At 41.5% G+C, this 17,338-nt stretch overlaps 1 protein-coding gene across 8 annotated transcripts in view; it reads right to left on the bottom strand.

Annotated features, from left to right (window-relative positions):
- RBMS2 (RNA binding motif single stranded interacting protein 2) overlaps positions 1-17,338 on the bottom strand; it is a 103,683-nt gene that overhangs the window by 18,035 nt on the left and 68,310 nt on the right. For 6 of the 8 annotated variants that reach the window (XM_027106707.1, XM_027106704.1, XM_027106706.1 and 3 more), the window contains 3 exons: positions 5,951-6,117; positions 1,357-1,415; positions 420-511 (listed from right to left, as the gene is read on the bottom strand). In XM_027106707.1, the coding sequence (XP_026962508.1) occupies positions 420-511; positions 1,357-1,415; positions 5,951-6,093 (294 nt within the window). In that variant the 5' untranslated portion in view covers positions 6,094-6,117. Of the gene's footprint in view, positions 1-419; positions 512-1,356; positions 1,416-5,950; positions 6,118-9,402; positions 9,497-10,931; positions 11,031-17,338 lie in introns of those variants that run through there. The other 2 variants (XM_027106709.1, XM_027106708.1) reach the window with 2 other exon arrangements.

Below are 17,338 nucleotides of genomic sequence, written 5' to 3'. Positions count from 1 at the left end.
AGAATCCACCTGCCAATGCAGGGGACACGGGTTCGAGCCTTGGTCGGGGAAGATCCCACATGCCGCAGAGCAATGAAGCCCGTGCGCCACAACTACTGAACCTGTGCTCTAGGGCCCGGAAGCCACAACTACTGAAGCCCACGCGCCTAGAGCCCATGCTCCTCAACAAGAGAAGCCACTGAAATGAGTAGCTCATGCACCGCAACAAACAGTAGCCCCCGCTCAACACAACTAGAGAAAGCCCGCGCAGCAACGAAGACCCAATGCAGCCATAACTAAATAACTAAATAACTAACTAAATAAATTAAAAAGCACTGCAGATAGCCCTTGCCCATCAACCGCATGGCTCTTAAACCTCTGGAAGCCTTTGGTGCTAACTACAACCCCTCAGAGGAATAGACACGGGGTAGTACCCTTACCTTTGCCATCTGTGCTTGCACACCACTGGCTTTCAGTGCTGTTACAGCTTTCTGTGCTGCTGAAGGACTGTCAAAGTCCACAAAGCCATAGCCTGGAACAGGGAAACAGCATCACTGGGAGGTGGGGGGTGTGAGGGAGGTAGGAGGCCCAGGCTTTTCAGGAAACAGAGGAGGAGTTACGATCCACGCAATAGAAGTGGTAGGGAGGAAGAGAAATGAAGAGGTTTCAGGTGGTTATCCACGTGCTCCTCAAACCCTGTGAGATTTGGTCTACTTTATAGCTAAGAATGCCAAGGGCAATGAGGTCTTTATGGTATCCTTGCCTTCCTCCCTCTCCCCTAAGAAATCCTAGGTTTCAAGAATTAGGCTCCTCTAATAATTCACAGCCCCCTCTATTTCCAAAAGAACCCCCTTCTCTTTTCTAGGCACACCCGCAGAAATGCTAGGCATGTAGGAAATACAGCCTCTCCACAGCAGATCATCAGCCACCTGCTGGAAGAAGCCCCTCCTCACCCCAATGTACAGCCCTTTCCCCTCCTTCCACTCTTCCATCCCCACCTAGAATTGCTCAAAACCCCAACAAACCCAACCCACCTCCATAAACAAAAAGCATTTACAGTGCTTTGCTAAGTAGAAATAAACTCACCTATGAATGAATATCTACCATCCAATCCAGGGAAACATGACAGCCAAAGTAGGCCCAGGGGACTCAAAGGCACTCTGTGCAGGCTTCTAGCCTTGAGTCCCCAAAACAGCATTTTCAGCTCTAGCTATCTGGTCACAAAGAATCTAAATACCTACTAGTCTTTTAAGCCTGAAAACCCTGAAGACTCCTCCCTGGCACTGGAAACCAGGGACTTGCAGCAATAAAGGGCAAAGGCAAGGGATGGCCTCACTTACAGCTGTTCTCCACCACCAAGAACAGCTGTTCTCTTACCTTTGCATTTGTTTGTGGTCTTGTCCAGTATGGCCTTAGTGGAGACAATCTTGCCATATCTAAGGGAGAAGAAAATGCAAAGTGATAATCTGGGGACAGGGATTTAGACTAGGACAGAGATTGAAACATCTAGATGAATCCATGCCCTGTCTTCACTCCCACTAGGAAAACTGTCCCTACTCAAACCTTAGAACAAAGAAGAAATGAATTTAAAACGTCACACTTATCATATAAACCTATTCCCCAAAGGTACCTACAAGAAATAAGGTAACTGCAGTCCCTACACTATCAACACATTTCTCTCTTCTTCCCCAAATAAGACTCAGATACTAGTTAGAAAAAGACTACTGTCTTTTTTTGGGAAAGAAGCTTGGTGGTGTCCACATAGCAGTGTGTAAGGCCAGAGCTCTGGCTAGAATTCCTTGAGGACTAAAAATAATCCTTGATGTTATTTATTTTCCTTTGAAGAAACACCATTCCTCCCATGAAAAACTGTTTCTCTTCTCTGACACCCCACTCTTCACCCTTCTACTGGCCCCCTGAGTGAAGGTCAACTTGAGCCAAACTGCTTTTGTTCAAATCCTGGTTCTGCCACTTTATAGCTATGTGTGATCTTGGACAAGTCATTTAACCTTTCTGTGCCTCAGTCTCACCATCTGTAAAATGGAGATAGGATTGTTGGAAATATGAAATGAGTGCATGAATATAAAGTACTAATGTCTACCAAATGGTAAACACCTGAACACTCTTAACTGCTATTATTATTATATGTTATATTATATTATTATTATATTCATGGGACCTCAACATTTAACCAAATGGCTCTTTCCTGCTTTAATCTCTAAGACTTCTATTTCTTTTCTTTTTTTTTTGGCTGCACCTCACAGCTTATGAGATTTTAGTTCCCCAAACAGGGATCAAACCCAGGGCCCCAGCAGTGAAAGCACCGAGTCCTGACCACTGGACTGCCAAGGAATTCCCTGATTTCTATTTCTTATTGTCAAGATTTCAGTGTATTAGGGAGGAGAGTGGGCATAAAAGCAAATGCAACAGCTGTGTTAAGAAAATTATCCAAAACTTGACGATAAGGCAAAATGAGGATTGCACATTCTTTCAATGTCATTCTGGAACACTGTCTACAAGGCCCATTCAAAGTATATTCTGTTATCTAGGGGGATGTTTCTTTGTTTCAGTTACTATTTATTACTGATGAGGGCCCAGATTTTGTGACGATACATATTAATTTGTAGATTTTTATCTAGTAGAAATACAAATAATTTCTGTCCATTAGAAAAGATGATCCCAAAGGTTACTGTTTTATAGTCCTATAGGGTATGAACCAGTTTTCTCTGTAACCTAGTAATCTTATTCCAACATTCTTTCTTCAGTCCCTCAAATACTCTTTGAATCCATTTTACCATCCTGCTAGTTCGCTCACTAATGAGTAAAATAAATATCTGGCATGCGTTCATCTGTATCTGCAGCAGAGTTATGTTTCTCAACCTTCTGAAAATTATACTTTGGCAGCAGATTCATGTGGAGTTCCCCAAACTTGAGCAGTGCGGTATCTATCACAGGTCAGGGATTATATTAGAAGTGTTCTACTATAAAGAAGTCTCTACATTCCACCCAGGAGGGTGAAAATATTAGAGAGACAGAACAGAAATCACTAACAAAGTCAGAAGTATAAAATTTAACTGAAAACAGTTGGCAGGGACTGAATTTGAGACGAATACCTGAAACAAGCATTTTTTTCTACTTTTCCTCTCACCCCATCCCTAAAGAACATATGATGATTGATGTATTTGTTTCGCTCCTTGGCAGCCTCTCACTGACTCTTGTAGAGGAGCTCTGTGACCCACTGGATCAGACAGAATAAGCCAAGCGATGCCCTGGAGGCCAGAATGGATGTGGCGAACCTAACCCTTCAGGGCTACATACTTGGATTCTTTCCCAAATTTAGGAAAGGAAGGGATGCAAGAGACTGTAAGCCAGAGGACACACACGCTGCTATCCCTAACGAGGCCCCAGGGTGGAGCTTGCTGTGGTCTGAGCAGCCTGAGACTTTGAGTCAGAATTTCCACTTCAGCTGGCAACAGCTGGATCGTGCAGCTTCCTCCTCCGAAGGAGCCCCTCCAAGAGAACCAGGAGTTCCAGTTCCAGACTCCACGCCTCTCCTTCCTGCCCACCAGGGCTTAGGATCCAGCAACATTTACTTCCCGTACAACCTAGAGAGATAACTGGGACAAAGGCAGGAAGTCCTATGCATGGGAAACACCCTTCACAGAAAGGTGTCCCTCCCAGCTCACACACCCATGAGGATTCCACCCACCAGTTCTTCACAGCTTCCCTTTCATCATAACTCGTCTAGCACCTATTCTTTCCCTTCCTCATTCCTACTTCTCTATGGTCCCCTACTGGGCTCCTTACTTCCATCTTATTGTATATGCTGACCCTGACTATTCTCATCCCTTCAGACATAGCAGAAGGTAAGGCAACTATTGGGAAGGGCAAAATGAAAGTCTAAAAGTATAGTGAAGTAGAATTGAGTTTTTTCTCTGTCTTGTGGAGTGAGAGGATTGATTTTTGCAGCACATTATATTTAGTACAAGAAATACACGGTGGGGCTTCCCTGGTGGCGCAGTGGTTGAGAGTCCGCCTGCCGATGCAGGGGACGCGGGTTCGTGCCCCAGTCCGGGAAGATCCCACATGCCGCGGAGCGGCTGGGCCCGTGAGCCATGCCGCTGAGCCTGTGCGTCTGGAGCCTGTGCTCCGCAACGGGAGAGGCCACAACAGTGAGAGGCCCGCGTACCGCAAAAAAAATAAAAAAAGAAATACAGGGTGCAGAAATCAAGGAACTAGACTGATATGATACTCTTTTCCCTCATAAACCAACATTTTTGCCAATTCCCATTCCCTCAAAAAAATTACTAGTCCTAGACTAAGTTCCCTGAGTTCCATTTAAATAGACTTCTAAAGCAAGGTAAGCCGAGGTAACAGATTCAGATTTTATACACACATCTAGCCTTTAGAGACTGATTTTGTGCAGCCTGGTGCTAGCAAACTTCCAAAAGCCACTACCTCAGTAGAGTAAGGGATTTATAGAGTACCTCTGATGCCGCATACAACTACATTTTGAGGGGAGAATGTTCTCCCTCTTCAGGATTTGGAACAGCTGCCACATACTCATACTGTTATGGGAGTTTGAGTTACTTTGACCACTTTAGAAAATTGTTTACTAGTATCTACAAAAGCTGAACAAATGTATATCCTATGATTTAGTAATTTTACTCCTAGGTATATACCCAACATAAATGTATATACTTATACACATGCACCAAAAGACATGTACAAGTTCATAGCAGCACTATCTGTATCCATAATAGTCACATACTGGGAACAACTCAAATGTCCAGCAACAGCAGAACAAGTAAATAAGTTGTGGTATATTCCTATGATGGAATTCTATAAAGCAATAAGAATGAACAAATTTTTGCTATATGCAACAATGTGGATGAATCTCACAAACAACATTGAACAAAAGAAACCAGACATAAAACGGTACGTGCTATATCATTATATTTATATGAGGTTCAAACAAGCCACATCAATCGTTTAGAAGCCAAACAGTAGATACCTTTGGGGGTGGGGGAGAGACTGTCACTGGGAGGTGGGCTTCTGAAGAGCTGGTAGTGTTCTATTTCTTGATCTGGTTACCAGGGACTGTTACAAGGATGTGTTCACCTTGTGAAAATTCACTGTTCTATAAACACTTCTGATTTGTGCACTTCAATAGAGTTTTAAAAGATGGTAAATTTACACAGACTAAGGTTCCTATTTTTATTTCTTTCTAAACTCGATTTCCCCTTCCCCATTAATATTACCATCCCACCAGACTTCTGCCTCTAATCAGTCCCCCATATAAATGATTTGAAACACATATTTCTGCCAAATGGAATTGAGCTGGCCTCTCTGCATTCTTGCAATTTTTCCAGCTTTCCTAATTGGGCTAATTCCATGGTAGTTGTCTCCACCTCATGACTCAAATCTATGCTGAAGAAACCCCAAAGATCTTTAGCGGGTAGATGCCAAGTGACAACTCTTTCTCCATTTTCTTCTTTATCCACTAATTTGAGGGCTCCTCTGGGTCACTGAGAATAACTCTAGCAGCAGAAACTCTCCTAAGTGTATAATTCGATTGGCTAGTCCCACTTTCTTCTATCCCTACTGCTGGTTTTCACTATCTACTAATCAATATCTTCAGAGATACTGAGCATTTCTATTCAAGGTGTAAGGAAAGGAATATTTCCACTAAGACCATCAGTTCTGGGTACATGCTGGAAACAAAGTCATATACTAACTAGGCTTCAAAGGTCAGCCCTATCCAGCTTTCCTCAGAGAAACACATAAAAGTTTTATATATTGGTAGTAGGTAGAATTTCTCTAAGAGGGGCTGCTGAGAAACCTTGCAACTATAGGGGTAGAAGCAAAATATTGATAATATTGCATTTCAGGATAAGAGTATCTGGTAAGAAGCCAGTATCATCAAATCTGTACTGTTCCTGGAGACCTACCCCTATGTACCCCAACTTACGACTGACACAACTTGACTAGGTCCTGGTCGGTAGTGCTTGGCTGCAATCCCCGGATGTAGAGGTTGGTTTTACTCAGCTGGTCATTTACAGTGCTCCCGCTGCTGCTGTTAGGGGTGCTGTTGCTTGGACTAGGTGGTGCCATTGGCTGAGACAATGACACATATGGCTGCAGGGAGACATGAAGAACAGAAGGTCAGAAGAATTATACATTTAGATGCTGAAGAGTGAGGAAGATCTTGGCCCCTTGGAAAGAATGATTCCAAACTTTAACAGCAATGAAGTCATCAAGAGTTAAAAGGGCTTCCCTGGTGGCACAGTGGTTAAGAATCTGCCTGCCAATGCAGGAGACACAGGTTCGAGCCCTGGTCTGGGAAGATCCCACATGCTGCGAAGCAACTAAGCCTGTGCGCCACAACTACTGAGCCTGCGCTGTAGAGCCCGTGAGCCACAACTACTGCGCCTGCATGCCACAGCTAATGAAGCCCATGTGCCTAGAGCCCGTGCTCTGCAACAAGCGAAGCCACCGCAATGAGAAGCCTGTGCACTGCAACAAAGAGTAGCCCCCCGCTCGCTGCAACTAGAGAAAAGCCCTCAGGCAGCAACAAAGACCCAATGCAGCCCTTAATTAATTTTTTAAAAAGAGAGTTAAAAAAGAAACCTAAAGGAATTCCTCTCTGCCATAAAATAAGAAAATATTTAACTGTCCTACCTAACTTTCAGGGGAAATGAGAGGCCAAAATAAGCTTGATAAAGGTTTTGAAAAAAGGTACTTAGTTATAGAGGAACGTTTTTATCATACAGATGCTGGAGACACAATTAATGTATGCCTCTTAAGTAAACTGTGTAATGAGACAAGACTAATAAAATCTAGGTTCCATTCAAAAATCACAGAGGAACTAATAAAAATTTATTAAATGATGAAGGTATAGAAAAGTTGAACATAGATTATTCATAAAACTGTAGAATATGAGACTGCAAAATACCTGCAGGAACTTGAAAATTATTATAAGATTAGACAAACAAAATGAAATACTAATTACCACGCCAGGTAGTAAAAAATGAAATTTGTTACTATGCTGATAGGGGTTTAGTCATAAGTTATTTACAAGTTTTTAAAAGTTTAAATATGAATGAATAATAGATAAAAGTATGGTTAAGGAAATCCAGCATTTGGGGTGAAACATCTGTAATTTTTCACTACTGATACCAGGACAGGCAACCAGACTCTGCTACATTTTGGGGCCCCTTCTGTAGGGGGGTACTTCTGTTAAGAGAAAAATTACCAGGTTGACTGGAACATGGATCCATTTCTTTCATGGCATATTTTATACCCTTATGCTCTAATCAGGCTTCTAGTGTATATACATATATGTGGTTCATAATCCTCTAAATTTGCATAATTACCTATAACATAGTGCATTTTACTATATCATACTCATATTCCAGTTCTCCCTTGGCTTAAAGCACTGTGTAGTGTAAATCTGTTTGGAATTACTTCCCTATAAAATACTAGATGCATCTCCAGGTCTTCCCCCTCTCTCTCTTCTTTGGTAGTAGTAGTAAGGGATTAGAGTGGTAACAGAAGAAAAAGGGAAACATGAATATCAAAGAGGGGAAATCTTCCCCCCAAAGAATCTTAATGTGAAATGTGCCTCTTACATTTCATGCCTCTGATCTTTAGCAAACTTTAAAATAAAAATCTTTGCTCAATATGTTGAAGCAAGTATCTACCTATTTCTGTCACTATACATAATCACAAATGTGTACCCATTTGCAAATACACAGTTCATTCCTCAGCTCTATACTGCAGCAAAGAAGAAACCCAATACCACATTCTGGAATGGCCCAAAGCCTCATGACCTATTGTAGCTCTTGATACACCCTTTATATTTCCTATCCTTGTCCCCCTCTCTTTGCCAGCACTTACACTAGGATTTTCCATATAGAACAATCCATGTGCCAGAAGAATATGAATTATTCCTCTGTGGTGGTAGTGATAGTCGACAAGTGCAGGGTAGGGCACATGCATGTTTTTCAGCAACTTTCAGAAAACAAGACAAAAACAGGGCAAATATAACCTAAAAGTCATACATTCAGTGCTAGAAATGGCAGTACATACTTTAAGAATGATGTTGAAATCTCCACTGAATTAGTAGACATGTAATAATAATCAAATACTAGTGGTCTAGGCCCCCTCCATTATCACTACTGTTGTAAGTGCACCATCTGATTTAAAGTAGAGGCAAGAAGGGACTTCCCTTGTGGTCCAGTGGCTAAGACTCTATGCTCCCAATGCAGGGGGCCCGGGTTCAATCCCCAGTCAGGGAACTAGATCCCACATCCCGAAACTAAGAGTTCACACGTCACAACTAAAGATCCCGCATGCAGCAACAAAGATCCCACATGCCACAACTAAGACTGGGCGCAGCCAAATAAATAAATAAATATTAAAAAAAAAATAAATAAAGTAGAGGCCAAGAAGATTATCAACTATATTCTAATCATGGCTGTTCCTGAGTTCAGAATAAGATCACTGCTGGAGATCATTCACTAAGATATGCCTTTCCTCATCTCTAAGGAATTGCCATTATTGATCCTTAGCTGAGAAAGCCAAGCTGCTTCTAATATGAGAGTCTAGGGAATTCCCTGGTGGTCCAGTGGTTAGGACTCGGCGTTTCCACTGCTGGGGCCTGGGTTCAGTCCCTGGTTTTGGGAACTAAGACACTGCGAGCCGCACAGTGTGCCACACCCCCACCCCGCCCCTAAATAAATAAATAAATAAATAAATAAATAAATAAGAGATTCTAGGCCTGTGGGTGATGATGATGCCAACAGTAACAATGATAGCAGAAGCAACTCTAGCAGCATCATATCATGTGCCAAGCACTGGCAGATGAGATCACCTGCCTCAGCTAGAGTTCATCTATCCCCTTTCCTAATGTGAGAGAATATTCCTAAGAGGAAGTTATCAATGATGCTACGACTGTCCAAATAAGAACACAAGGGTAACTGAGGAAAGAAATAAATTGAAAAGAAGCTTTTGGTTTACTACCATGGTTATAACCTTGGTTTTAACACTAATGTCTTAGTTATAATCTAAAAATATGTCTTAGTCAATGATAAACTTGCTGCAAGGCCAGAAAAATTCCTAGAAAAAAAGATGTAGTTCAGAAAATAAAAACCCAAAACTTTTCTCTTTTGCTATTCCCAAACAGCTTCTGAAACTACTATATAGTCTCCAAAGAGAAAAAATAGAAAAATATTCTCTTTTCAAGAGAATTCAGTAAAAAAGGTCAAGAAAGCCTCTAAGTAAAGCTTATCTGGCTTCCCGAAAGAAACTATTTGGAGAGACAATAATAACTAATGTAAACTAATGATCCTTGTTTACCTATGTACATAAAAGAGAACAGGGCAGTATATATGAGAGTTCAGAGGACTGAGATATTCTTACTGGGCGAGAGAAGGGTGGGGCAGTATTGTCTCTCTTGACTCCTGTTGGTCTGTAATGGTTCTCTGAGGCCACTGGTTCTCTGTCCGAGTCTAAGCTAAAAAATGAAGAGCAAGATTTGAACTGTTTAAAACAAGGCCCTCATATTTGTCCTAGAATCTTAGACACCTGGGATGGTATTAGATTTGCCTTTAGAAATAAAGGATGGTAGCATATTATCACGTAGCAAAGAAATATGTAAAGTTATCGAGTAGAAAAGGTAGGTATGAGTCTTCTTTTTTTACAAAATATTTATTCATTTATTTGGCTGCGTCGGGTCTTAGCTGCAGCACGTGGGCTCTTCCTTGCGGCGCTCAGACTTCTCTAATAGTGGCGCGTGGGCTTCTCTCTAGTTCTGGTGGGCGGGTTCCAGAGCTCGAGGGCTCTGTAGTTGCAGCATGGGGGCTTAGCTGCCCTGCAGCATGTGTGATCTTAGCTCCCTGACTGGGATCAAACCCCGTCCCCTGCATTGCAAGGTGGATTCTTAACCACTGGACCACTAGGGAAGTCCCTAGGTATGAGTCTTCTCATGAAGGAGATTTAATTCTGACTGGGAAACATGAACAGGTTTATAAGCTGAGAAATGACATGATAACATATATCTGAGAAAGCTAACACTAGGTGCATTATCCCAGCTGGTTCGGAGGGGTAGAAGACCAGAGGTGGTAAGACTAGTTAGGAGATATTAGACATGAAGGGAGGTCAGGAAAAAGTATAGAAGTTAAATTCAGACTGGCAGAATTTGAAGTTATCTGCTTGATGGATATATGCTGAATACTTTTAGAATAAATACTGGTTAATTTATTCAGTTAGTAAACATTTAAATACCTTTAAAATACTATGCAGGGAAGGCGTGAAAAGCCTGGTAGTTAGCATGGAAGAGCCTGGAAGTTTGATTTCTTAGCTAAAAGTTAACGCACCACCTTAGAAATATAGGCTTATAAAGGCGGTATTAATGCTTTTAGAAAGTTCTAGTATTGCACTACTTCTCTGGGAAGTGGAGTAAACTCAGTTATGATAGCTAAAGGTGGGAAGCAATCTCAGGGCAAGGACTTTTTGGCTTTGGATCTTCCAGTGAAACCCAGATGCATATGGGCAATGCGTTACCAAGGCAGAACAGGGAACACTGGATTGCAAAGACGAATTGATTGAATGCAAACGCTAGGGAACACCAAATTTGAGGTTGGTTGGAGACTAGAATCTATCAATAAAAGGTGTGTGAGAACACTAGCAGGGAGAGGACTTGGCTGTTTCCTAGAAGGGCCACTCCCCTTGCATAGTAAACAGCCATACATAAAAGCTGAAAGAAGGCAAAGAAAGGTAGGACAAATGAGTTAATGGATATAAAGTACTTAACATGGTGTTTGGCATACAGCAAGTATAAACTGTCAGTAACCGTTATTATTTTAAAATTTGGAGTCTTTTAAAAAATGGAGTTCTTCTATAATTAAAGGACAAAATTCTCCTTCCTTTGCAGAATATGGATAACTCACCCAAGTTGAGCTGTTATTTGTCTGCAGAGACTTGATGCTTCCCCAGCAGTTCTTTTTTTTTTTTTTAATTTTTATTTATTTATTTATTGGCTGCATTGGGTCTTCGTTGCTGCACGTGGGCTTTCTCTAGTTGCAGCGAGCGGGGGCTACTCTTCATTGCGGTGTGGGCTTTTCATTGCAGTGGCTCCTCTTGTTGCAGAGCATGGGCTCTAGGTGTGTAGGCTTCAGTAGCTGTGGCACATGGACTCAGTAGTTGCGGCTCGCGGGCTCTAGAGCGCAGGCTCAGTAGTTGCGGCACACAGGCTTAGCTGCTCCACAGCATGTGGGATCTTCCTGGACCAGGGCTCAAACCCGTGTTCCCTACACTGGCAGGCGGATTCTTAACCACTGCGCTGCCAGGGAAGTCCCCCCACCCCCCAGAAGTTCTTAAGGATCCAGGAAAACTCTGGAGAGATGTTTTTATGGAAAGCACATGAAGAGATTTGAGCCTATGAGGCAGGCAGCGAGATAACTACTTAGTAAGCAGGCCCTGACCATCTTCAGAACTACCTCTCTCTGACCTCCTCAGAAAGTTACTTATGTCTAGATTATAAAACGATTCCTTATGTTTTGTTCTTCTTTTACTGTCTAGGGCTGAGGCCTTTTAGATAAAATACTGAAGAGACTTTAATTTCCTAAAGATTGGTGGGGTGGTATTTGAAGGATGGTTAGAGAACTGTCCTATAAAATATCCCATAAGAATCTCTGGGATAATAATCCGGGGAAGGGCTTATAGTATGGGGATAGAGAAATATATAACTCCTTCATCTTCATCCAGAAAAAGAAAAATCAAACTCCCGTCTTCCTGTAGCAAGGAACTTTATGTTTCCTGTCTTGCTGAGTTACAGGAAACTAGGAGACAAGAGGGCATTCTTCCTTTTGCTCTCTTGCAAGAGATCATAATGGTAGAAGTGATACAAGGCCTACTTCCCAATCACTAAGTTTTCATCAGATCTTTAAAAGAATGATCTAGTCAGATGAGCTACTTAAAAATTAATGTAACTGAAACACTGTCTTTATTCTGAAAATATGGTTCTCTGATCAAGTGTTCATTTTGCCTGGTTTAATAAAATTCACAAACCCTGTATCCATTCATTTGCTATCAAAGTTATCCCCATCCTAAGCCCTTAACTCTTACTGTCACCAGAGCAGGAGAAAACTCCATCCCATGTCTAGTGCCCAGTGAAGTTCCTGGCATAGAGTATAAGCATGGATATTTGCTAAAAGGAGTAAAATAAACTTAGGGGATTTGCTAATTGTGTATCATCTTAATAAACGCCTAAGAAAGTCTCACAGATACACAATCCAGTGGCCTGACATCAAAATTCCTATTACAACCTGGATATTGATGATCCACAAGACAAGTTCCTAAAGCCAGTGGTCTCTGGGACATATAACACATCTGAACATTTTTGTCTAAAAATACATTATTTTCTGAGTTCTGTCATAATGTCTCCTAATAAGAGAAAGTCCACTTTCCCTGCAAAGTAACAGACCTCCTAATATTCACTCATGAGACCCTTTGCATTATTTGAATCATTCAATAAATATCTGAATGCAAATATGTCCAAGCCCTGCTTGATGCAGTGGGGACTCACAGATGAGTAAGAGTGTAAGTGAAATATTTCATAATAAATTTAAACACACACTCACAAGAAGCCATTAAGTACTTCACAAACCAGAGCGTACAATCTAGATAACTAGCAGAAAAAAATATGTGTGCTAATAGGGATCCAAGCAAAATGGTATAAGAACATGAAAGAAGAAACAATTCCTGAGGGAAAAGTTTCTCAAGTAAGATGTTTGGGTTGTACCTTGAAGGATGAGTAGGATATTAAACCTTTAATAGGGAGCCATAGGGAAATGCAAATCAAAATCATAAGGAGAGGGACTTCCCTGGTGGCTCAGTGGTTAAGAATCCGTCTGCCAATGCAGGGGACATGGATTCGATCCCTGGTCCGGGAAGATCCCACAAGCTGCGGAGCAACTAAGCCCATGCACCATAACTACTGAGCCTGAGCTCTAGAGCCGGCGAGCCACAACTACTGAGTCTGCGTGCTACAACTTCTGAAGCCCACACGACCAGAGCCCATGCTCCTCAACAAAGAGAAGCCACCACAATGAGAAGCATACACACCTCAAGGAAGAGTAGCCCCCGCTCACTGCAACTAGAGAAAGCCCATGCACAGCAAGGAAGACCCAATGTAGCCAAAAATAAATAAATAAAATAAATAAATTTATTTAAAAAAATCATAATGAGATACCACTTCATATCCACTAGGATGGCTGTAATAAAAAGACTATGACTTTACTCAAAAGTAACTTTGACGGCTAAAAGAACAAGTGTTGGTGAGGCTGTGAAGAAACTGGAACCCTTGTACACTACTGGTGGGAATGTAAAATGATGCAGCTGCTTTGGAAGACAGTTTGGCAGCTCCTAAAATGGTTCAACACAGAGTTATCACATGACTCAGCAATTCCACTCCTAGGTATGTACCCAAGAGAACTGAAAACATATGTCTGCACAAAACCTGTACACGAATTTCGCAGCAGCATTATAATAGCCCAAAGTGGAAACAACACAAAATGTCTACCAACTGATAAATGGATACATAAAATGTGGTATATCTATACATGAGCTTATTATTCAGTCATAAGAAGGAAAGAAGTACAGATACATGCTATAATATGAACCTTGAAAATATGCTAAGTGAAAGAAGGCAGTCACAAAGGACCACTGATTACATAATTCCATTTATATGAAATGTGTATAATAGGCAAGTCTTTAGAAACAGGAAGTAGATTAGTGATTACCTATGGCTGGGAGAGGGGGATAATGAAAGAACTGGGAAGTGATAGCTAAGTGGGCAGAGTTTCTTTGGGGGGTGGGTAATGAAAAAGTCCTAAAAGTATGGTAATGGTTGCAGGACTCTGTGAATATACAAACGCCACTGAACTGTACTCTTTAAATGGGTGAATTGTATAGTATGTGAATTATATCTCAATAAAGCTGTTATAAAAATTTGATAGAGATGGGTAGCGAGAAGAGGACATTCCAACCATTGAAAACTTCTTGATGTGTTAGGCTATCACAGGCTAGTATGACCTAGCACAGGATTCAGCCTAGGTTGGCATCACCCTACTTCATTTCCAGACAGAAAATTCATAAGATTAATAAATTTTATTGAAATTCAAGTGGAAATATGAATTAGACATTAAATCATATCAGAGCAAGAAAGGAATATTTTCTGTAATCCTCCTCCCTGAAAAAAAATATAACATTAAAAACAAAACAAAAACAGAAAGTTATCTCTGGAACACGCAGCACCTGAGCCAGAGAACCCATACCACGGATCTGCCCACCATACCTGGTTTTATTTTATTTATTTATTTATTTAGGCCACGTGGTATGGCATGCGGGATCTTAGTGCCCTGACCAGGATTGAACCGGGGCCCCCTGCAGTGGGAGCTCAGGGTCTTAACCCCTGGACCACCAGGCAAGCCCCCATACCTGGTTTTCAAAGCTGACTCTCAGCACTTCTACTACTTCCTCTTAGCTCAAGTAAACCTGACACCATCTCCAGCTCCTCATCTCCTCCCCCCTACTCTTCAATGGCTCTTACCACTACAGTAGCAATCTGTTGTCTACATCCCTTTAATACCAGAGGGAGTTTTTACATTCATACCAGGTGATACTCAAACTAGTTCTCAAGTATAAAATTGATGTTTTTAAACCCTAAGTCAAAATAACTAAAGAATCCTCAGTTAAGCATACAGCCAAACACATTGCTCAAGAATCCATTCACCCTTCCAGATGCACTAGCCACTCTCGTCCACCTTGCTTTATGCCTTGGAAGCTGACCATATAGAGTGTATGAACAGGCTCCCTTGCCCTCTGGCTTCCAGTTGGGTTTGGCTAACCAGATATATACCAGTAGGATATCAAAGGGCAGGAGGAGAATGAGACCAGAGTATTTCTTTTCCTAGCTCCTTTCCCTGCCAGAATACCGTGATTTGGCTGCATACCTCTACTGAAGCCCATAGTTCTCTCCATACACTCTTAGATTCCGGTAATCTCTCTCAGTTCTTTGACCTTTTAGATATAGAGTACGTAGGCTCTGTAATTGCTGGCCATAGGGTACTCTACTCCCTCTCACTGGTTTCCCTAAGTCCCTTTGTAAATAGTCCCTTTATTAAATCTTTCTCAAATTACTCCGTTTGGGTATGCATCTGTTTCCTTTTAGGACCCTAAACAATGAACAAACCATTCTACCTTAAAGATTCAGGTGCAAGGGGATATGTACCAGGGCTTCCCTGGTGGCGCAGTGGTTGAGCTTCTGCCTGCTGATGCAGGGGACACAGGTTCGTGCCCTGGTCCAGGAAGATTCCACATGCTGCGGAGTGGCTGGGCCCGTGAGCCATGGCCGCTGAGCCTGCGCGTCCGGAGCCTGTGCTCCGCAACGGGAGAGGCCACAACAGTGAGAGGCCCGCGTACCGCAAAAAAAAACCAAAAAACAAAAGAGGATATGTACCAGAAACTCTTGAGAAACTCTGCTTTCTTTAAGATTGGATAAAGAACCTCCTCACTGGGCAAAAATCCTCAAGGCACAGTTTGATGCAGAATTCTTTTCGTCCAACAATTTAACAGTATCTTAAGTTAAACTGTTGATTTAACTTTATGATTTCATATCATCTTCCAGACAACTTTGTGAAGTAGAGCAGGTGATGTGTTATTTCCCTTCTAAAACTCAGAAACTGAGGTTCAGTTTTATTTCAACATTCCCTCTGTTATGTTGCTTCACTTTTTGTTAAGCAGAACCAAGTAATGGAAACCTTAATACTGACAGTATCCAAACCAAGTCAACCAGCTGAGTAAACATGTAAAGCAGTCCTTTCCATGACCCTACATCCTTTCTCTCCCTTCTGGAAAGAAAACAGTTCTAAGTTCCCTGGCCATAGGTAATGTCTAGTCAAAGTAGAACATTTAAGGAACAAAGGCATTTGAATTGTGAACCAAATAAATTAGAGGAAAACCTACATAAGACTGGTGCTTACATAGACTTACTAGAGCAAGAGCCCTCAATTGAAATATATGGGCAATTCTATTGGGGGGCAGAGCCCTTTTAGGCACAGTGTTTTTAGGCAGCACAATCCCATGCCTCTATCCCAAGGAATAACCAACTATGCCACCAGTTTGTGGGTACATGTCAGCAATATCTCATATGTACCAGGAACCATAAAGCAAAAAGTTTAATTAATTCTCAGGACAGAAAAAGGATCTTTGAAGGTTAAGTAGCTTAAGTCTGAACATGACCACCAACTGCTTGTGGAGAACACGGGTAGGATACAACTGAGCCCCCATGGAGTGCTACTCTGAATTACACAACCCCTCCACTATTCAGCCTAGCTGGTGGATCATCGTATGGCCTGAGAAGGAGTTGCAAAGTGAAAAAGAGTAACGGCATCATTGGAGCTTCAGAGTTTGCAGAGAAGTATATGTGCCTCTCTTCCACAATCAAGTTGCCTCAGATAGAGAAAATATATAGGAAAAGATAATGCCTGCCTACAGTTTATTTTGCCCTACCTTGTCATTTACCCTATTTTCATCATCTGACACAATTTTATTGTGGTCAGAAATACAGAGATCACAAACTCATAGGAAGTGAGGAAACACCAGCACTCCTCTTCTTCACCCTTATACTACCTATACAAAGAATTCCCAGATTGGTAGATTAGGGATCTGGTTTTATCAAGGCCTAAAATCTCAAAGTCATGAAAAGATTCTGCTCCTGTGACCATTATAGAAATATTTTTGATTCACCAAACAATAAACACTGGCAATACTACACACCTGAAGAAAGTAACCTAACCAAAGAATATGGAAGGTATATATGCCTAGTCTATTTTCAGATCAAAATAAAATGTATACATGCAACCACCTAGCATTACGTTAGGTATATAAAGTTTAATCCTTATTCTAGCCTGCCTTTTTTTGGTCACGCCACAGGGCATGTGGGATCTTAGTTCCCCAACCAGGGATCGAACCCGCATCCCCTCCACTGGAAGCGTGGAGTCTTTAACCACTGGACCGCCAGGGAAGTCCCTCTAGTCTGCTTTTTACAAGTCACAAAGAACTGCAGATATAATTTTTCAAAGTCTGATATAATATACATAAAATACGTCCAGAAAGATTCACAAGAAACGGTTAATAATGTTGGCCGCTAAAAAGATGAACTAGGTATATGAAAGATGGAGTGAAAACAGACTTTTTGAACCTTTTATATTTTATACCAAGTCCATACATCTATTATCTATTTAAAAACAAAAGAAAAAGTTTCAAGGTCCAACATACTAATTTTTTAAAACTA

This window comes from Aethalodelphis obliquidens, unplaced genomic scaffold (genome assembly GCF_003676395.1).
Source record: "Aethalodelphis obliquidens isolate GAN/ISIS:26980383/991018 unplaced genomic scaffold, ASM367639v1 scaffold8, whole genome shotgun sequence".
Classification (NCBI taxonomy): Eukaryota; Metazoa; Chordata; class Mammalia; order Artiodactyla; family Delphinidae; genus Aethalodelphis; species Aethalodelphis obliquidens.
The sequence above is the reverse complement of the archived record's forward strand: the minus strand, read 5'-3'. Positions and strand labels throughout refer to the sequence as shown.